Genomic DNA, 23,583 nt, shown 5'->3' with positions numbered 1-23,583 from the left:
ATGCGTTGGAAAAGAATGAAAAACGAACGTAAAAATGTATTATCTTTATATCCAAAGATATGTAAATCCATACACAATATAAAAGTAAGAAACGTTATATGAAAACATTTTTTATGAGAAATTGAATAAACTCTAACACTGAAACATAAACATTAAAATTTAAATGTACTTTACTATTTTTATTTCTTTTTCCATGTTGCGTTGCATTTTGATGACAGTTTCAAGTATAAGCTAAAGATGTTTCATCTTAACGAAGGACGCATTAATGCTTGTTGCCGAAATTTTGCTGCTTGATTGGACGTTCAGCATTAATTCTTAGGCCAATGACGTCATACAATCTTACAGGATTCCCACCCAGATCGTTTTGATCAAAGGTGTCCAACCTTTTCGCGTGAGGGGCAGCATTGCATTTTTTTCTCGCTCACAGGGCTGTTTATAAGCTTGTCCTACGTGTTCCAGAACCAGTCAGCACAAGTTATGAAAGTATGGTGGGCCAAATAGAAACATTTGGCTGGTCGGAGTTTGGAAAATCCTGGTTGAGATGAAGATCTTTCTGAAACAACGTCATCCTTAAAACAGCATGTATTCACAAGAAACTTTACAGCAACGTCTTGAACATGTTTCTCAGCAAATCCGTGTACGGAGGAAGGCATCGTATTTTCTAGTTCGTTTGAGCATTGCAGCTAAACAAACACGTGAGTTAACCTTGATCTGCTCTGACTACCGAATCACTCATATGTATACATGTGTATACCCGCACAGATTCTCGTGTTGCTAGGTAAATAAAATTTGGTCAAATGCTTCTTTATTCTGTAATTGTGCTCAGACATGTTTGGAAAACATAATCGCAGAGATTCTGGAGGATCGTGTTATATTTAGGACACTATGGTATGAAAAATCCCCAGACCTGATTGAGCTGGGAACCTGTCAAATTGTCAAACTTTGTGTTAACATTGAACGTCTCAATCAAACAGTCAAACAAAGGCGTTGAACTATAAAGCATCCTCATGTATTTTCGTTTATATAAAAATAAAATTATCTGATCTATTTTGGCAACACTTGAGATTCAAGAGGTATCAAATACAATATTAATTTGTCTGATTTTCACAGCCTGAAACATTCGATAAAGATTCATGTACAAAACAAAATATATTTTCATTTCCCATTTAAAAGACATTAACTTGTGGAAAGTGTAACATAAAGTGAATCTAGCTGGTGCCGTATTCAGTATGATTTAAACTGCACATATATAAATACTCTCATATTCAATGCATCTTCCTTATCACGTTTTTGAAGATACTATAACATTTTCCTCTGAAATTTACAAACTGATAATTTACACTGAAATATTCATGTCACTGTTAATCAAATATATTATTGGCATTATTTACATTTTCCATCTAATACATTTTTTATTTAGTTTCAATTTAATTTTTAAATTTAAACTTTATTTCTAAATGTGATGAAAATCATTATATTTACTGCTTTTGCTCGACAGCGGAATTCTTTCATCATGATGCATACATTTATATATTTTTCATTATTTGCAGTGATACATTCAGTTTACTATGTAACGTAAGGTAAATACAATAAATGATATTTGGAAATGTTAAAAACAGTATTTAACTGTTTCAGCGCAGTTGGCGAGAAATGTAAGAAAGCCGATCATATTGATGATGAACGGTATTTGAGAAAATGAAAGTTGCCATCTTATTTTTACATGAATGTGTACGTATACTCACTATGCATACACAACCACAGGTGCATGATAATATAGAAATGTACGGATGTACTACTATTCTCCACTTGTAATCAATTATTTCAGATTACAAATATGTTGAGTGTTAGAATTAAGAATATCACATAAGGTGAATCCTACTAATACACATCAAATTTAGATGGTATCCACATGATCTGAATTTTAACTTTTAAACATATTGTACAGACGTTAAACAATTTTTTTAAAGTTAAATTTTTTCTGGGTTTTAGTGCTTAGCCAATATATATATATATATATATATATATATATATATATATATATATATATATAACTAAATGATTACATGTAATTAACTGTATAAATTGTGTACATTTGGCAAGTTGTACTCTGTTATTCATTCTGTTTCTTTGTTATTTTAAACTCTATCTTTCTGCTTAATAATTGCTGTTATTAAAAGCACTTTAAAAATATACTTTACAATGATTATTTGCTCATTATTTTGTCTAAATAATAACACAGAAACAGATCCACCAATGCCAAGCATTGGATTTAAATTTCCTTCAGTTCAGACAGATTAAGCACTCTGACTAATCAATACGCATGCCCAATACTTTAAACATATAAGATACTCTATATATGTCTATGACTGTTCAGTACAGACTGGTCAGTACAGATATTCAGTTGTAGCTATGTGAACACATGAGATACTCTACATGTGTGTACCAATACTGAAAAAAATCACAATGATGCGTTGTTTTGATACATAAAAATGTTTTTTAAACATTTTATATTACATGACATGCAGTATGCATTTCTGACACCCTTAATTCGTAAAATTCGTAAAATCGGACAAAATCTACAGAATTGACAACTATATATGTTGCTTGACTAAAGCTGCTAATGAGACACGAATTGAACCTCAGTATAAATGTGTCTTTTCTGTTTGGGCATTCGCTCTTATCAAAACACTTGCCTTCATTTTGCAGCTATAATCTAAATGCAAATCATGTTTAACTAACACCATTAAAACTATTCAGCAGAGGATAATACCTAACATGAAAAACAAAACAAATTCAACAGCCAAAACCTTAAAACAATTTTAACAACGGGGTAAACCATCTCATTAATTTCAAATCTCATATTTTACACATATTTTGCCCTATTATGTTTACGTCTTGTGTAACTAAACAAAACAAAAACAAAACAACACCCACCCACCCTTTACATATTAAACACTGTGGAAAAAAACACTAAGTATATCTAGGAAAAAAAGAAATACATCATGATATGAATCGTATACCAGTTAAAATTAGGAAAACGGAACAAGCAACGTTATAATACTGCATTTCTAAACGTTTGAATCGATTCTATTTCATTAAGTAAGGCAAAAAGCATAATAAATATGATTCAATATAACGTTGCGAAGCTAACTTTCATACATCCGAAAGCAAAATGGCCCTTATCATTTCATTATATCCTTTTTTAAAGAGAGCATCACAAAGGACTTTAACTGTGGCTTGGTCTCCCTTAATTTGAGTCCAGCTTTTAAGAATTTCGTAACAAAATTCTGCATTCGGCCATTGTTTGTCTTCTCTGTCCTTCTTAAGCTGCTCAATGGTATTAGACGGTATGGACAGTGCTTGATATTCTTTACCCAAATCTGTCCACAGCTGTGCACATTTTCTCCAAATTGTGTTGTTTGATTTTAGAAGCTCTCTGCGATGTTCCCACATTCCTGGATCAACAGTTGGTGGAACTAAAAAATTAAGAAAAATCAATTCACCTGTATGCAATCGACTAGAGACGAGATATATGTTTCTCTCTGTAAGGACTACTGCTAAATGTGGTACTTTGCACTTATACAGCTAACCATTTCGCTGAGAAAACAATTTATACAGGAAACCAAATCAACTTGAAGGCTTGCTCGCATGAATAAATATCAGTACCCCAGTGTTTATATTGTTTTGCTCTAGCTATTTAATATTTATTGGTTATTTTAGTATGTGAATGGGTGAAATCCAAAGCTAACTTTATCATTTATTCGATACAACCACACACTACACACAGACAGGCGCGCGCGCACACACACACACACACACACACACACACAAACACTTTAGATAGGTTCATGGTCAATCTATTTATACCAGTACATTTTACAAAATTACTTCATTTTGCCAAGGTGTTTGCAATTAGACTGAAATTTAGATATTCATAAAAGATTACTAAGACCGTATGAATTGTTTGTACAGTGTGTGTGTGTGTGTGTGTGTGTGTGTGTGTGTGTGTGTGAACGAGTCCAAACGGTTAGCATAATACTTCATGGTTCAAAATACCTGCTTCGGAATCTTCTTCGGGAGCAGAGTCTGTATCACTGATATACAAGTTAATTTCGGTACCTGAGAGGAGACAAAAAGTAGTCAAGAATAATGGTTTATCGTCATTATAGCCAAACCGCAAAGGTCCCTACCATTGTTGGCACATACAGCCAAAATATGCATACTACTACGAATTCATACTAGATGATATTCTTTCTGGTCAACTGATTAATATAGGTACAAATAAGCCGCACAGTTGCTGGCAAAGCAAAAATAACTTATGGCATCAACTGGTCGCAAATGATACGAACTACAACTACTGCTTCTTACCGGAAACAACTATTGCTTTTTTTCACATATATTTTACCGGTCACAGCTATTGCTTCTTGTTACTGATAATCTTACTGGCCACCGTGTTTGCCATCGTGATACATCTTCCAAAAAGGATAAATTCCAAATGCTCCTAATCACTGTTGCTACCTGATGCTTCTAATCATAATTGTAGCATTAGCTGAAGCACCAGAAGTAAGCATGACAAATTGACAATTACGGGCAGTTTTGCATATAAAAAATCCACAGCTTAATTCTGAAGACCCAGTTTTGCCAATAGCTTCAAATATTTTGTATCACAGTGCTCTCTATCTGTACGTGATACTGACGTCTTCACAGTTTGTATCCGCTGGACTTTGCTTCACATACATACATTTTCACTTCACTGAAGTGTTGGAAGAGTGTTGGAAGACCACTGCTAACATAGAACGCAAGCTCGAAGTCTTCCAGACCAAGTGCCTGCGACGGATCATGAGGATCTTCTGGCCAAACATGATCTCGAACGAGGAACTCCGGCACAGAGGGGGCGCAAGCACCATCGCTGAGACCATTGCAACTCGTCGATGGAGATGGCTCGGCCACGTCTGCAGAATGCCCCCTGACTCACTACCAAGGGTGGCATTGAGATGGACTCCACAGGGGAAAAGGAACCGTGGCAGACCCAAAGAGACCTGGCGCCGAACCGAGGAGCGAGAACTCAAGACCAGAGGCCTCACCCTGCAGACCGCCCCCATAACAGCAGCCGACAGACCAAAATGGTGATCCCTTGATGTCGCCTCAAGTACCAGACGGCGCAGAGAGGATTGATTGATTTTTGTTTGAAGTTGTCTCCCTTACACTCGACATGATGGTCACAATTTATCTGTCTGTTTGCAGTTTCAAATCTTTTCATATGTTGAAACTCGATGGACGTTGCTCAGTCATCTTGAAGCTATGATAGGATTACATTATATATTAGTCAAATAATGTTTGAGATAAGCGTGCGAATTAAACAGACTTAAGTGCAGATAAAATATCAATATTATACCTTGCCTCTTATCCTCCTTTCTTTCAGAACTTGGGCCAGCCACCGATACTGAAAGGAAAAGTTTAAAACAATTCCTATTAAATTGTATAATTTGCATTACAATGCTTAATAAGGACTTCTCCTGTAAAAGTACAGGCTTTGTGTATCAACGCGAAAGGAGATGTGTATTTTATCATTCGGATCTGTCAACAAACATAAAGTCTATATACCATACAGCTGGCATTTTATCTTCTGACCTGTTCCCTAGCAAAAAGTCCGTATACCGTAAAGTGGATATGTTTAGCTGCGAGAAAAGTTTAGCGATTCTGTGATCCAGAAAAGACATCGCGAAAATAAATCCTTTAGAATCTTACACTTAATATCCTCACAAGATCTGCAGTCGCTAACAAATTGCTTTTCAAAATTAAGTTAAAAATACCAATTATATGTTATATGGACTTAGTGTTATATGTTATATGGACTTAGTGTTATATGTTATATGGACTTAGTGTTGATGAACATATCATCACAATAAAATAACACACATATTTGCCACATAAACAAAATTTATCTTGTCGAATTCACGATCATCCTTTCACCCATATTAAAGTCTGCCTTGATTGCCATTTTTGACAGTCATTGTGCTTTGTTTTCTTGTAGCATACAGTGAAGAATGCCATTGAAGTAGTGTTTACTATTGCTAAGTATTCTTTGACTTCGTTCTTGAAGCCCACTGTTTGACTTTTGTTTGGCAGATGACTCTTTCTGTCTTTGTCAAACTATACTATTTTTGTGGATGGATATTGCTTTGTTGTAAATTCATAAATATTAAAAAACAATTTTCTAAGAACCATTTCATTGATGCAATGTCCCCGTACTTAATCAGTACTGTTGTGTAGAATTTGCAACACTGATGTAGTGAGCTATACCATGAAGATGCCTTCTTCCTGATTCTTACCTGATTCTCCAGAACTGCTAACTAGAAGAGGACAAGCTGATGCTGGAAAAGAAGAAATAACGGATCGCATTTATAACCTTTCTAACTTTGTCTTGATTATGCTCAGGCTAGACATTTTACACAGAACATCGAAGGAAAACAGAACATAGTAAATAAGACTGAAGCAATTCGACGCACACAGTGTAAAAAGATTAAATCAAATTAATAATGTGGCATGATAAAGACCTTATGTTGAAAGAAGATGTACATATCAGGTCACAGCAACGTGGAACGAATTGACCACTGAACTTAGACACAAAGACACAGTGATCTCATTCAAGAGCGCTCTTAAAACTCAACAAATGTCGACTGCAAGAACAAACTTAAAGACCTAATAATGTTTCCTACCTTAAATATTTTCAGCATGTTTTATGTTTTCTAATTTAATGGTGTGTTTATTTTTGTAATCATATCATTATATTGTTTTTATGTTTTAGGTGTTGCCTAATGTTGTAAAACGTTTAGAGCTTCTAAAGATTAGGCGCTATATAATGTCCTCATTATTATTATTATTATTATTATTATTATTATTATTATTATTATTATTTTGCAAGGTAATCAAAAAAGTATATGTACGTGTTCTACAAGGTAATCATTTAATTATATGTACATGTTCTACAAGGTAATCATTAAAGTGTGTATACGTGTTCTACAAGGTATGCATTTAATTACATGTACGTATTATGCAAGGTATTAATCAAACTAAATGTACTTATTCTGCAAGGTAATCATTAAACTACATGTACATGTTTTGCAACGTAATCATTAAAGTGTGTTTAGGTGTTCTACAAGGTAGTCATTTAATTATATGTACGTGTTCTGCAAGATTTTCATTAAATGACATGTACGTGTTCTACAAGGTAATCATTAAATAACATTTACGTGTTACACAAGGTAGTCATTCAATTACATGTACGTATTCTGCAAGGTAATCATTAAACTACATGTACGTGTTCTACTAGGTATTCGTTAAATTTTGTGTACGTCTTCTATAAGGTAATCATTAAATTACATGTAAGCGTTCTACAAGGCAATCATTAAAGTATATGTACGTGTTCTACAAGGTAATCATTAAATTACATGTAAATGTTCTACAAGGTAATCATAAAAGGTAGCGGATGAAATCCGATGGGTAAAAGCAAAGATTTCTGGATCGAGAAAGAAAATTAAAATAATTTTAAAAAAAATGCATTTTATGTTTTAAGACATTAAAATTTCGTTATCAATTACTTTATGCATGATTTCGTATCTAAAGCATCCATTTTAACGAATTGTATCAAACTTTTTCAGACAGAGACGGGAAAATATTTGTATTTATACTCTGGATGGATTCAAGATCTGCGGATTTACATTTCTATCGCCACCGATAAAATAAGCATTGTGTCAACAGGAAACTGGGGACAACTTTAGCAGAGCTCTTTCTTTATCTTGTAAGGACCTCAAACATACCTGTTGATGGTGTTTTTTTTGCGTCGTGAGTTTTTCCCTTGCCCTTTTTCCTCCTCTTTTTGCAGTATCTGTATATGAAACATGCGACGACTAATATGGCTACCAGACTACAGATACTAGATAATACAACTATTAGGTCTATCCGAATGCTAGTTCCATCGGTAGAATGGCCTGTAAATAAATATATTGTTTTGATAAAATACTAGATTTAATTCTCTATCCTGTTTTCAGAATTGTTTCCAGTTCTTATTGCGTTAAATGAATAATTCAGGGCAAAGATGTCGAAAAGTAATGGATCTACGTCTGAAGCAATTTATATATCTTTGGCTACCTCCCTGTGAACATTTGATGATTTCTTTACGACTGTCCACAGTGGGTTGTTTTGGTCCTCCTAGTTTCCATAAAGCAAAATGCATACTTTACAGCTATACTTGCAATAGTGGGTACAAGTTGGCCAGATCTAACGTAAGAATGGGATTTCAAAATTCAGATGATATTGTATGCAAAAATTTAAAATCTTAAAGAAATAATACTGTCATTATTTACTCGTTGTATATTTTAAAACTATTTCAGAGCTGCAGTGACTCAGTGGTTAGTATGCAGGACTCTCGACCAAAAGGATGCGGGCTTGAATTCTACCATGGGACCAACCTGAGTCAGCTACCGTGGCGTGTCCTTGGGAAAGGTAATTAACCATAATTGCCTCTGTACTAAATAACTTACTTGTGTTGCTGCGCCGTAAAGCACCAAACACAAGAGTGTGATTTCATTTTGTATTCTTTACTAAAATGGGATACTTATTATTTGCCTCACATGAAAATACCATTTCTCATCTCTATGGCTGTCTTAACATCTTTTTCAGACACGTTATCTGCAAAGGTATGGCCATCTATTGCCGAAGTAGTCGCTGATCTTTTAGTTGTAGTAAAGTTGCCGCATGTTGTGAAGATGCCAATTTCTTTCTCTGTGCATGGAATGCATATGCTGGGGTCATTTGGTTCTTGATACTCCTCATAGAATCTAAAAATACACGAATGATCATTAAAACTACAACGCATCACAGGGATCCTGTCCAAGCATCAATTTTATTAGTACATATCTTCTCTGAACCACTGCGCTAACCTTGAGAAGAAACAAGCAGAAAAAGACTGTTCGGCGGAATTTCGTGTTTGACTCTAACGATCTACCACGATTATCCCGAACTGAGTTTCCAGTTGGCAAATAGCCCAGAGGTAGGTAGGTTCCCCACCCAACCCAATTCAAAAATGTTTTCTCAAGAATCACGTCAATTTTCTCTCGTATTGACCTTGGAATAGAACTTCCTGAGGGAACGTCTGCAGAAGCGACGATTTCCCTTTGGAAAAGTCGGTCTGTATCTTACCATGAAGGCAAAAATGATTCTAGACTACCTAGTTTTACCACATGAGGAAAGCAGCTGTAGTGTAGTTTTTTACTCGCAGGAGATTTGTTTTGAGATGGGTAAAATATTCTAGTACAGTTTCCATCGGGAACTTGCGCCATTTTTTCAAGGGATAAAAACTACTCGGGAGAAAACTGAATTTCTGACAACAGAAGTAATTCATGGAAAGGAAACTTTCTGACGAATCAGTAGGCATGAAACAATCAAGTTAAATAGTGAGCTTTGCTTGTTTCCAATTGTTATCAGTTTGTTATGATTTATAATAATCATATTCTTTCTGACGTAGTCTTTGGAGTACTTGTGTGCTCTCAGAGAAGACATAACATAAATACTTACCCGCTGAAACATTCTCCGCACGGCTGAATGGCTTTGTCAGAGCAGTTGTGACGATTTCGTTGGGGGCAGTTCTCAAAACAGTTCCTGCAGCCTCTCCTACCGCCATTATTGTATGTCTTTGGAGGACACGCTTCACACTTTATACATTCCATATCTCCGTAAATTCCTGTAGCATTAAGGACCTATAAAGATTTTCATTTGTGTAAACGTTGACTGCAAAACTAAAACATCGTATGAGGAATTGATGACTTGCATCGTTTAGGAGTCAGCAGAACAGATTCAAATTTAAAAGTTAAATTTATGTCTGTCATTAATGTTTGCAATAAAAGTAATTTTTACTTACGATAATTTCGTTATTCTCTTTTGCAGATCGCTGAATCTGCTTACTCCGAATGTAACCACTGCCCACCAACGTTATTAGTTTTGCAAAAACAAAATCTGTTAGCTTGAGAAATTTATCAAAAATGGATTGTACTAGCAGGATAAATCGTAGCATGACGTTTATCAATTGATTGAAAAGGGAAGAAAATAGCTTACGGTCTTGATTATTTTTTTTTCTTTTTCGCTTCTTTAAATTCATCCCATGTTTTAATATATCTGTGTGTTATATTTACGTACTTTGGCATATAAGCAGGTCACGTATAGCAACTGAACTGTTTACTTTAGCCGTAAGACAGTAACGTAAGCTTTTTGTGTAGAATAGTATTTTCCTCGTTATGTACAAACATATTTAATTACTATAGCTATACTATAATACAGGATTTCTAGTCACGTTTCTTCTATACAAATCATAGGGTTCTAAAGAGGATAGTTCAAAATGTAATTTCCTTCGATCTTTCTGGATGTATAAACTCTGTGGTAGCTTCATAATAATCATATCGAAAGAAATGCAAGGTGTTCTGGGAATAAACAATCATGTTGAATAAAACATCACTTGGAAACATTTCCTTCATTACAGTGGGATGTTAAGAAATATTTTGAAAGCAGTGCTATGAAAGTGTTATTTAAATATCGGGTTTTGATTATTTATTTCAGGGAAAACATTTTTACTTCGATTCAGTGTATTTTAACGATAAATAGAACACTCACCTGTTTTGACATGTCCCGTCCATGCCCTCCGGGGCACTTTTCACACTTGGAACAAACCTTGCCTTCCTTATAAACCCAGCCATCTTTAGCACTGCATGGAAATTTACGGCCCATAGCCTCGAAAACTGTAATATATATATATATATATATATATATATATATATATATATATATATATATATATATATATATATATATATATATATATATATATATATATATATATATATATATATATATATATATATACATACATACATACATATGTATTTATGTATATATATAATCTTAAGTTTCATCGGTGTTTGCAAATCAAAAATACCCCCAAGGCTTTATAATATCATGAAAATAAACTCAGGACATCTACATGTGCACACAGATATACTTACCAAATTGTATTTCTTTGCCTTAAGTGCTTTTTGCTTAATCGTGCTAAACATGCTTTTCATCCAGAATTTCCAGGTAAAATCAAAAGTTAAAATTGGGTTAGCAGAATAAAAAAAAATGTTTTAATGATCTGAAATTATAAACAAGTCATTTACATATTAATACAAAAATGCCCATTAAACGTCGATTGCCTTCCTCAAGTAGTCTTCGCTTAATTATGCTAAAATGTTTTGTCAACATTTTCTAAGTCTCAATTGTTCAAAAATGTGTAAAAGATAAAAGAATGGAGACAAAACATTTGCTGCAATGTTCTGAAATCTAATCTGGTTATCTACATAGGCGTATATTTATGTTAGACAAATTTCGTTTGTTTAAGTTGAGTGGATTGTGTATAATTCTATCAACAAGTTTCTCAAGACAGACAAAACAGCGAGGATCAAATGAAAATGGCCACTGATGGGAGTCAAGGGACCTGTTGTGGGGTCATAGGGCCATTAGGAAAAAGGGGAAGGTGGATGGGAGAGGGAGCATACAGATTTTAACAACTAAGACTGAGTCGTAATTCTTTCTTTTTCTTCCTAATCGCATGTCATCATATCTTTTTCACGCCAATTAAAATTAAATTTTATAAATGCTCATTTACGTACATATTTTAATTGTTAAATAGAAGAAGTAGCAATTTTAATGCATATTTGTACACTGGCAGATTGTATGGCGTAGTGACATGAAAGTCGTTTACTGCTCAAGTACCGTACAGAAATAAATGTAGTTTACAGCACGAGTTACATAGACATGACTTATATGCTAGTGTTATATTGTCTGTGAGTCTCCTAATTTCTTACAAGAAATCATAGCCCAGGCGATTCCTGTATTCCAAGCTCAGATACTGTAATTTGCAATACTGTTTATATTCAGCAATATTTGAATCGTTCATAGAAATTTGATGATATAAAATATTTTTCTTTGAAATTTTGTTCTAAATGCTGTTTGTAATTATCAGTTACTGCATTTGTATGGGAAAATATGAACGAGTTTTTCGAAAGCAAATATTGCACGACCTTGGGAGTGCAGTATATCCATCCGACGAAACGAGTTCATGTTTTCCATACAAATGCAGTAACCTTATTATATATAATAAAAAGGTTACTGCTAATTTTTTAAATTCTACCCAATGCTTAATTATATTAACAAAATACGCTACACAAAACAAAGTAACCGAAGGTATGCCGCATTCCAAACTAAGTACACTAGCGCATATTCATCATTATTATATGCTCATTTTTAACCCCGTTAACTTTACATTGTCAGAATCGTTCAATATTCCGCGACAATACACATACAGCATTCACGTGAATAAAGGAACTACTTTCTATTGTAAACAAACAATGACGCAGGCGCACTTTTGATTTGTAAACAATCATATACACTCGCGTAAGAGGCTCTTTACCTTGTGGTTGTTTAAATTTGTTTCTGAATGAACTAAAACATGTTTCGTGGACTGCAAAAAAAAAAGCCAAGCTGTTTTGGCACATTCCGCGTTGATACAATTTTACGGATTTAGGCTAGCTACATTATATAAAAGACGGAAGATTAGGTCATTACAAATAGCATACAAGTGACAAGGCATAATAATGATGTCATTGTGTAATGACAAATCTGTACTTGTGTATTTAGTTTGGAATACGACATTCATTCATTTACATTGTTTCTTGTAGTGTATTTTGTTTATATAATTAAACCTTAGGTAGAATAAAAAAATGAGCATATAATAAAAAGGTTACTGCATTTTGTATGGGAAAATATGAACTCCTTTTGTCGGAAGGATATACTGCACTCACAAGTTCGTGCAGTATTCCATCCCAAAACTCGTTCATATTTTCCCATACAAATGCAGTAATCTATAATTACACAACATTTTTAATGCGCACATAACTCTGCCCGGATAAATTTGAACTTAGTCGCGCGCTCGACATAATTTTCGAAAGAAAATAGCCTGTCTAACTAAAATTGAAATTTGGAGTCATATTGTGAATTAATGTGCATTGCAACAACTTTTCCATTTGATCTGGAATGAATAGAATTTGGTATTTTTTTCGATGCTACGAAATTTAATGATTATGGACTGGATCTGTACGTGACAATTCCAGATGAAATACATGGAATTGAAGAAGCTAGGGAGAAGCGTGTTGACATCTTCATATGTGTTTCTGTTTCTGTCATTGAATGTTTGAAATCGTAATGTGGGAAAAATATGAAGTTCTTCAATTGCCATTATCAAAAAGACGCTATGGAATTTAATGCTTATTTCATTTTGAGTGCAGTAAGGAGGATGTAATTGCACATATCATCTAAATTATAGTACAATTTCGAAATGTGTAATCAAGATTGAGAACCTATGACATAGCTCATGCAATTCGGATTTGCAGAACTAAGAAAGTACATTTTGACGCAATTTAGGATGTAAAACTGTAAGTATATTATTTTTTGTCATTCTTATCACCAGCTAAAGAAGACAGTATATGACGTGTCACTTGCATGTTACTTGTAAGGACCCTTTCTTGCGTCTGTTGTATACTGTAGCTAGCCTAAATCCGAAACATTGTATCAACTCGGAATGTGCCAAAGCAGCTGGTATGTGGCAGTCCACGAAACATCTGTTTTAGTTCATTCAGAAACAAATTTAAACAACCACAACGTAAAGCGCCTCTTACGCGAGTGTACATGATTTGTTTACAAATCAAAAGTGCTGGCGTCTGCGTCCATTGTTTGTTTACAATAGAAAGTAGTTCCTATATGCACGCGAATGCTATATGTGCATTGGCGCGCGGGTTCAGTATCGGGTACTATTGTAAAGTTAATGGGGGGGGGGGAATGAGCATATAATAAAATAGCTTATGTGCCTCACACCTATCAGTCATGAAAATCAGTAAGTTAAACAACCTCCAATTGATAAGATCAAATGCTATAAAAACATGAACATTAGTGGTGGAAAATTGAAAATGTAAATAGATTAAAATTGTGTCACATCTTTATTAATTACAAGATTCATAATGCTCACATGTATTCTCCTGGATGTCTACTAAATAGCATTCTTTACTGCGTCATCAAGATTGAATGATGTCACAGATCATGCAAAAGCTTTCAGTGCTTACAAAAGTTAATATTAATCTCCGCCATCCGTTGCTTTATTTCAGTTTCATTTATTTATTTATTTATTTATTTTGTTTTTGTTATTTTGGGGACTTTTTGATATCTTTAATTCTTATATAAATGATACGAAGTATATTATTATTATTATTATTATTATTGCAATGTTGTTGACATGTATTCGTTTGTTTTCTTTTCAACGTTATCTCTTGATTGTTTTCTTTTGTTTTCAAATTGTGTGTGGATCCGTGGAGGTATAGCATGCAAAGCACGCAACCGAAAGAGTTCGGGCTGGAATACTATCAAAGGTTCAGTCGGGGTTATCTACCTTGGTGTGTTTTGGGGCAAAACACTTTAGTGAATGGCACTAAATAATAATAATGAGGACTTTGTATAGCGCCTAATCTTTAGGACCTCTAAGCGCTTTACAACATTAGACAACACCTATAAGATAAAAAACATATAATGATATGATTACAAAAACAAACACCATGAAATTAGAAAACATTAAAAGAATCATGCTGAAAATATTTAAGGTAGGAAACACTATTAGGTCTTTATGTTTGTTCTTGCAGTCGAAACAAGTGAGTTTTGAGAGCGCTCTTGAATATGATCACTGTATCTTTGTGTCTAAGTTCAGTGGGCAATTCATTCCACGTTGATGGGCCCTGGTATGCAAAAGAACGCTGTCCATATGACTTTGTTTTCATAGTGGGAATAATGAGTATACGATTGTCAGAAGAGGAGCGTAAGTATCTTGCTGGCGTCTACACATGGGTGAGGTCGGATAGGTATGTTGGACTAGAGTCAGACAGTGAAACATAGGACAGAGAAGAAATTTTGTGTTTGATTCTGGATCGAATGGATAGCCAGTGTAGGGTACAGAGCAGCGGGGAGGTGTGCTCTGATCGTGGTACTCTAAGTATGATCCGAGCACCTGTGTTTTGATCTTTTTGAAGTAGATATTGAGATCAAACAGACAGAATTGAATTACAATAGTCCAGTCTTGAAAGTACTAATGAACACACAAGTGTTGTAGTGGCATCAACTGAAAGATATTTGCGAACTGAGCTGATGCGTCTCAGCTTAAGACATGCAGCCTTGCATATGTTCATGACATGTTGGTGCAATGTGAGAGTACTGTCCAGAGTAACACCTATGTTTTGTACTGATTTTGTGAATTTAATATTGGTGTTGCTGATACTTATTGTTTGAGGTAAAGGATGTGAATGAGAAAGTCTTTGTGTTGTGATCCAAATGGCCTCAGTTTTATCATCATTCATCTGCAGCTTGTTACGTGTCATCCATGATTTCACATCAGAAATACGCCTCTCTACACCTTGGATGGTAGCATCAACGTCAGTTGGGTGGCTAGATTTGTATATTTGGGTGTCATCAGCGTACAATTGGTGAGACACTGGATGATGATCTATGACACTTGAGAGCGACTGAGTGTACAGAATGAAGAGAACAGGTTCAAGAACAGACCCTGTGGAACACCACAACATATATCAACTGGGCTGGTGTGTATTCCATTTGCAGATACAATTTGTGTGCTGTTGACCAAGTAGGACTTGACCCACAGTAAAGATGTATCATGAATGCCAAATGCATGCTGGAGACGGTGAAGTAATATATCATGGTCTATTGTGTCAAATGCTGCAGACAAATCAAGGAGGGTGAGGACTGTTATCTTTCCGTTATCCAACGCAGAGAGAATGTCATTAACTACTTTTAGAAGAGTAGTTTCAGTACTGTGGCAAGAGCGATATGCAGATTGTACATTGCTAAAAAGACTGTTTGAATTTAGATGAGATACAAGCTGGGATAGAACAACCTTTTCTAAGATGTTTGATATGAATGGGAGATTAGAAACTCGGCGGTAGTTCTTTAAATCGGTATGGTCTAGTGTACATGTATTGTTGTACCGTAAAACACCAAACATATTTTTTTCATATAAACTGTCAATCCGAATCATTTACTTGATTTAAATAAATAACGAACGAAAACAAAACAAAAACATGTTCTGATTTTCTGATGCATATAGATAACCATCAGGCCCTGTATGTTTTCTTAATGCATGCACAACGAACTTGATCTTTTAAAGACGATATGAAATTGGTACAGATTACCTTTCTTACATTTAGCAATGCCGGTACAGATCAAAAACTACAGGGAGATAACTCAATCTGGTTTATTGTACGCAAGAGGAAATTTGCATATATACATTCATTGGTATATCCAATTAAAAATAAAATAAAAGCTTAAGCATAAAACTAGTGTTACTTATGGAATAATTATGATATATATATGTATATTGACCCCAATAGCACATAATTCATGAGAGAAAAAAATTAATGTAGTTAATAGCGAAAAATTATTTCATCAAAACTTAAAACAAAGAGAAACCCTAAAACACGTTTATATCTTACGTCCTTGGTCACCCTAACATTACTTAGCTATATCCGTAATTTGTTGTTACTTCGTTAGCAGATTTTCACGCAAAGTCGTCGATAATGGCGGAAGTGTTACAGTATATTTTGATATTCTTTGTATAAACGCACAGTGTCGCAGAATTATATTAATATCAGTAACTTTATATAGCTTGCATTTAACATTATGTTATATCATTGATGTAACGTTTCAATATTTTAGCTTGAAGTTCTCATTTTCCGGAATGCTATTCATTTTCATTATTTCGTATTATGCTTGACGTTATTGTTGATATAGACCGATATTAAAAAGCAGAGCGAACAATATGATTGATGAGTCAGGAGGCAAACAGTGTACAGAAAATTAAGCAACAAAATTTTTTAATACCGTATCTTTATGTGTAGATTTTAAACTACTGTGAAAATATATTTTTTATTCTTAATCTCTCATCTTTACTATCAGTCTTTTACTTTTTTTCTCTGACAAAAGACGAAAGTAACAGTATTACGCCAGTAATGAAACCAGCCTCAGAAGACACCTCCATTAAAGGAAACCTTCTGTACAGGGAGTATGTTTATGAGCCAATCTCTTTTAATTTTCGTATCTTTGCTGGCTCTATTCAAAGAACATTAACGATAAAAGGACAGATTTCTGTGGTCTCTGCAGTGTTCTTTATAGACGGATATTTCTTGTAAGAGTGTTGTTCGCTTAGGTTGCGTGTGGTAAATTTGGATTTTAGTGCATATAAAGTGTACGGTCGAGAGAACTATCGAATTAGCTAAACCTTGTATTAAACAAGTTGAGCATTTGGAATGAAATTCATTCCATCTACTTTTTGCAATCTTGTACACATAAAGAGAGAGAGAGAGAGAGAGAGAGAGAGAGAGAGAAAGAGAGAATCAATGCAATTTCTATGACCGTGCCTAATGGCATTAAAGATTTATCTCCCTTATACGTGAAGCTAGTAGTCTATAATTGCGGACGAATCATAATAAAAAATTATTTCAGTAATGTAATATAGAGTTACAGAGCTATATCTCATTCCCCCTTCAAAGATGTAACATGTATGTACAACATAAACTGTACATGAGGTCAGATAATCTTGGCATGTTCGAATGAACTATGTTAGGAATTCAATCAGGATAAGAACAAATAATTTTACGTATCCATAACACTTAATTATTAAATAATACATACATGTCTTTGTGACAGTATTTGAGATTGGCATCTGCTAATGTATGAATACAGAAAGCTGCGGTTATATTACTAACGGATTCAAAACTATTTCGAATATCAATGTTCATGACCACGTGACATATAACCTATTTATACAGACTGAACAGCCATTTTGTTTTGAAAATTGAAACACAAGGCGATAAAAGTCTATGGTAAATCAACACTAGGGAATATTTCTTGTCATGTGTTGTGAGACATGTTTTTAAATTCATCAGGAACTTTTGGTTGACAGAAAGAAAATTGCTAGTACTTTGGATAGATTGGATATACTTTCATTTTTGGTAAGTTTGAATTTAATGTACTTCCTGTTTAGCAAATACTGTAGTTTCATTCCATACTTTTCAGCTTAAAACAAAATGCATCAAATATGGAAACAAAAAACAACAAAACTTTATCACCTGGATGCTGATATACGCGCAAAGTCTATGTATGTTGAAGATGGCAAGAAAAGAGAGCATAACATTAACAATAGAAGAAAAAAGGGAGGAATTCTGGATGTCATAGGGAATGCTAATGGCTTAATGGGTACATTACTTTTACGTCGAGTCTGATATGATTAAAAGCTCAGTGTCAGGTTATCATCTTGTTCAGTGCTCTGGTGAGGAAAAGGAAAAGAATATAGGATCGTATAGGATTCTTCAGGATCAGGGAAACAGCCAGACCAATAAATAGGGGCTTGTATCGTTGCTTACAATTTACCTGTCATACATGTACTATATAATAACTACAGCGCATGTCTGACAGGTAAATTGTAAACAACGATACGAGCCCCTGTGGACCAATACAGTGTAAAATTTCGACCATTATATTTCCAATTAGGACGGGGACTGCGTTTGTTAAATGAATAGGATATGGACAATCACAATTGGCAATTCCAGCTACTTATTTTGTTACAGAAAACTAATCTTAAGTTAACCGATTCCTCATCTATTACTGTTTCTTCAACCAGTTGAAATGGCACCGGAAAGAGTTTGAAATTTCAAAAACTTCAACCACTTGATTATAATGGGACATACTGGAGCAAGAAAAAGGCATTGCAGTAAGCACAACACTACTAAAGGAATAAGATTATAATCTAAGCAACAATGTCGGTGTGGTTTGCCAACATTATGATATACTCTTTAAAATGTGGTTTCCAATTCATAGTTTCTACAACAATAACAAGCGCCACGGCTCCCCTAGTTCGTAAATATCAGAGTCAAGATCTTAGCTTGCAAAACTGAGGGAAAAAAACCAGCTAAAAGTTTATGTAAATTATTATAGTGGTTTACACTTACTCTAAATAATATTTGGCGATTTGTATATTATGCAGATTTAAAAATAGTTTCAAGGACAAGATATCTATTTAGCTATCTAAAGGTTCTCAAATACCACAAAAATATAATTATGCATGCACAAATTTATTTTTCCCATGACTACTGTGTTGTTGTTAAGTTATAAACACATAGTGACCACACAAACTATGCCATAACGTCATCCAAAAGAAAGAGCGTAACAAAAGAAGCATCCAAATGAATTGCAAAGTCATTTCGTTCCACTACTATGTGGTTCGGTTAAAAAAAAAAAAAAAAACAGTATTTTTCGCCATGCGTAAAATAAAATCTTACACCGGTGCTCATTTAAAACGAAATTTATGAAACTTCTGGAATAATTGTAATCTTTTGCTCGCCAAAGCTGGCTAAAATTATTCAACGAGTTTCTTAAATTTCATTTGAAATGAGCACTATTCTAAGATCCTCAATTCTTAAATTTCATTTGAAATTAACACTCATGTCAGATCCTCAATTCTTACATTTCATTTGAAATGAACACTCATGTCAGATCCTCAATTCTTACATTTCATTTGAAATGAACACTCATGTTAGATCCTCAATTCTTAAATTTCATTTGAAATTAACACTCATGTCAGATCCTAAACGCATGTATACATATATTAACAATTAAATACACAGATACACACAAATTCAATAACTCATTGTATGCGTATGTCCTCAAGAATGTACACGCATTCTCTCTCACTTATTGCATGCATGCATATATTCTCAAGTATACACGTACAAAATACACGCATACTCAACCACTGCATGCATATATTCTCAAGTATACACGTACAAAATACACGCATACTCAACCACTGCATGCACATATATTCAAGTATATACATAAATAGACACATAGTCACTCACTGAATCAATCAAGCAAACAATTTATCTGTCTGGGAAAAACTTTAGCTGCCTACAAAAAGCAAATTAGAGAGACAAAGCAAATTTGCATACAATATTCAATTCCTATTATTATAAGAAAACCAAAACTTGATTTCAAATAAAAGAAATACCGTTGCTTTCAGTTAAATAATACAAATCATTTATTAACTTTAACCCATTGATTTTGATCGTTTCTGTCAGTATGAAATTATATGCTGATTTCTACATGCACCAAATTACGTGTAACAACAAGCATGCAATGAAATTTTCACGGTATGTTTTAATTTATCCGCTTCGTAATGGGTTTTACATTTATTTTTGCATTTTCATGTTTAGTGAGGCAGTTTATATTTTTTTGTTCAAATCTAAAGAAATGTAGCTGTTGTTGACCTTGTTAAATTACATCTGCCTTACACATATACTGCATCCAACTGGTCACATCTGATGATAGAATACATTAAAAAGTCGGCAATTTTCTCTGAATTTTCCAACTCCATGACATAGATATAAATCTGGATATAACAAGTTGCAATTGTATGAAGACAAGAGAGAAATCTTTAACCGCATCTTACAATACACAGAAAGATGAATGCAGACTGGTTTGTACTGACAAATCTGATGTAGAATATACGTCACATCACGTCAGAGCTTCAGCCAATAGGGAATATGGTGTGACTTAGTTAAGGTCACATGTCATAGTGTGACTCACAGTCATTAGACACTGTTCTACAATAATAAAATAATGCCACAAATTGTCGTAAAAATATGTACAAATCATACCATGTATCACTGATAGAGTTTTAGTTACCCATGTCTGTCATGACAGATGAAAAATACTATGTAAATTAGTCAATAGTTTCACCGCTTGTTCTATTATCCTAAAATATGTTATTGTTTGATGTCGAAAGGGGCCAACATTCAATCTCGTTTTATAATGGAAACTTAAAAGCCAAATAGAAATAAGCGGTCTTGAATAAAGTTAACTTTCGAAGACTGAATACACAAAATTGATCTGGTATCGTTATTCATGAGTATGGCAGTGCTTTTCATCTCTTATTGATTCGGAAAATAAGTCATGCTGAGGTCATACGAACCTGTTATAGTATTCACGTGTAGTAACATTAGTATACTGGCATGAGAGGAAGATAAAAAGAACGATGTTTATCGAGCTAGGTGCGTGTCCTTTTATTCACGAAAGAGCAATCACTTAATTAAAAACGATGTTTTGGTTAAGCGTTGTACGCTTTAACATGTAATGCGCAATTCTGTTGAACGAAGTCCAACCCTGTCGATAATCATTAAAACAATAAAATAATTCTGAATGTGTAAATACTATCGCCTTTATTTCAATTATAGAACATTTCAGCTGCAAATAAATTCTCAGGCATCCGGTTAAACGAATTTTCTAATAACACATATATCTTTCAAATATCTGATTGTGATTGAAAACTAGTCGAATTGTAATATATTGCAATCTAAAGTACAGAAGGCAAGAAATGTGGTTATTGTGTAAAAACAATGAGAGAAAGGTATATACTTATCGAGAAAACAATAAGGGTGCCTTTCCAGTCCCAATTCGTTTCCGACATATTGTACGACAAGGTCGTAACATAAAAAAATATTTGCAAATTGTGTTTTCTTTTGTTTGTGCTGTTTTTGCTATTTAATTATACGTTAATCTGGAATGAAGTAGTAGTTGGCAGTAAATCAACCTTTGCATTTTGTATTATTAATCACACACCCACATCCCGAACCTATGGCATAACACGGTTGCGAATTGTGAAGCCAATTTTTCTTCATGGTATAATATATATATATATATATATATATATATATATATATATATATATATATATATATATATATATATATATATAACACTTATTTTGACTGAAATGAAAAGTATTTTTCAAGTATAATTATAATGTATTATGTATTTATAGAGGTCACATATCAAAGCTATTACAGGTTAAATTAGCTACTAATTCAGTGTACATTACATTTTTATAAACCCGATAAATATGGCTATTGTTTAATTGAGGATCATTTATAAATTTATTTCATTTCTTACAGAAAAACGCCAAAAAGCAAGGTTGCGTCATCTTTCGCCTTTGTATGTAACATTATCGCGAAATAACACACAATCATGTGATCCAATTTACAGAAAAACTACTCACTTTGTGCGATCTGTTCAGAATTTGTTTCCTATGAAGAGTTGACACTCAGACGTATTTACTTCTTAAACTGTGATCTGAGCGGACAAAGTGACTAATGTGTCCAGTTAATCCCAAAACATTACCAGTTTTCCTCCTGTTCTCCGCGTCCTACTTCTGCAATGCTTAAAGGTGCATTGTACAAACAAACGTGTTTGCAAACCTATGTATTGATCAGAGGGACGGTCATGTGCTTCGCGGTGTTGTTTTCATTGGCGAATAAGCACTTAACATGTTTTCGAACAATCCGATTGAAAGGTCCATTGATATTTGGCTAGTAAATATTGTTCTTAATGGGCACGAATGTGTATTTATTAACGAATGGATTTAGATAAATAGTTTACATGAGTATTTGTTGCATAATGGATAGCGAGGCCCTAAGGTATGTTTCGCTGAAAATAAATACTCTTAACTCAGCATGTAGTCAGAACTTTTGCTGCGGCCCCGAGAGATCGAGTGGTCAAAAGCGCTCACCGTTACGGATCACTGCCATCTTTCGTCTGTCGGCGTGGGCTCGAGTCTCAAACCTGGTATGTGAGAAAACTTACCAGTAGCTTCTCGTGGGTCGGTGGTTCTTTCTGAGGTTTTCCTGGGTAGTTCCTCAACCATTTATACTGGCCGCCATGTATAGCTTATGTTGTGCTGAAAAAATGGCGTTAAACCCTACAACAACAGCAACAGTAACAACAACAACAGAACTGTTGATCATAACTTCTTTCACGAAAATTAATTAAAAACAAATATACAAATACATACTGGATTATTAATGGTTCATTATAATGTTGGTTTCTAAACTTGACTCGTTTAGTGCACGTAGTCATATGGGGTATTTTAGTTAACATCAAGGTATAGTATAGCCACACCTTTCAGTATATGCACTCCAGTTATAATTCATCGTTATTAAATTGGCGCTTCTTACGTCACATCGAATCAAATGTATGTATGTATGTATGTATGTATGTATGTATGTATGTATGTATTAATGCATGCATGCGTACATGTATGTATGTATGTATGTATCTATGCATGCATGTATGTATGTATGTGAAGAGTATAAAAATATCTGCACAATCACATACGCGCAAACTTTTGCGTATCGATCCCAGAATTCAAGGCTGTGGAGGTGTACATGCTTACAACAGAGCTAGTTCTTACAATCAGTGTTCACGTTTAATGATCTGAATAGAACAAGGTTATATTTTTTCACTCACATTGTGGATTGGGAAAATTCCGTTTTACTGGTTTTCATAAAAAAAATGCTTTTATATTATATTTGAGGATCAAATACGTTTTATGTT

The 23,583-nt window shown here is 34.1% G+C and overlaps 1 protein-coding gene and 1 long non-coding RNA gene across 3 annotated transcripts in view; one reads left to right on the top strand and one right to left on the bottom strand.

Moving 5' to 3' along the window:
• Positions 1-31: 31 nt before the first annotated feature.
• LOC149796855 (uncharacterized) lies at positions 32-22,564 on the bottom strand. Of its 2 annotated transcripts, none has more exons than XM_089961498.1 (9): positions 22,250-22,564; positions 10,666-10,790; positions 9,577-9,758; positions 8,644-8,840; positions 7,821-7,991; positions 6,333-6,374; positions 5,396-5,443; positions 4,057-4,119; positions 32-3,476 (listed from the first exon to the last, which is right to left on the bottom strand). In XM_089961498.1, the coding sequence occupies exons 2-9, from the start codon at positions 10,777-10,779 to the stop codon at positions 3,154-3,156; spliced, it is 1,140 nt and encodes a 379-aa protein (XP_089817624.1). In that variant the 5' UTR covers positions 10,780-10,790; positions 22,250-22,564; the 3' UTR covers positions 32-3,153. The 2 variants fall into 2 exon arrangements, with proteins under 2 accessions (XP_089817624.1, XP_089817625.1); XM_089961499.1 differs by having other exon boundaries at positions 22,372-22,435.
• Positions 16,577-23,583, top strand: part of LOC149796854 (uncharacterized) — a 31,266-nt gene continuing 24,259 nt past the window's right edge. Inside the window, exon 1 of the long non-coding RNA XR_016421744.1 lies at positions 16,577-18,149. This is a non-coding gene — a long non-coding RNA (uncharacterized LOC149796854). The remainder of the gene's footprint in view (positions 18,150-23,583) is intronic.

Source organism: Sinohyriopsis cumingii, chromosome 6 (assembly GCF_028554795.1).
Source record: "Sinohyriopsis cumingii isolate HCF-2022 chromosome 6, ASM2855479v2, whole genome shotgun sequence".
Classification (NCBI taxonomy): domain Eukaryota; kingdom Metazoa; phylum Mollusca; class Bivalvia; order Unionida; family Unionidae; genus Sinohyriopsis; species Sinohyriopsis cumingii.
Note: the sequence above shows the minus strand (reverse complement) of the source record. Positions and strands in the feature narration are given on the sequence as shown.

What these genes read in the sequence shown, in the direction of transcription:
- LOC149796855 (XM_089961498.1), bottom strand. Translation starts at nt 10,779, where the DNA reads ATGGGCCGTAAATTTCCATGCAGTGCTAAAGATGGCTGGGTTTATAAG. An exon ending in GACGGGACATGTCAAAACAG is followed by an intron (nt 9,759 to 10,665) that starts GTGAGTGTTCTA and finishes AAATCTTTATAG; the next exon opens with GTCCTTAATGCTACAGGAAT. An exon ending in AAAAAAAACACCATCAACAG is followed by an intron (nt 6,375 to 7,820) that starts GTATGTTTGAGG and finishes CTTCTTTTCCAG; the next exon opens with CATCAGCTTGTCCTCTTCTA.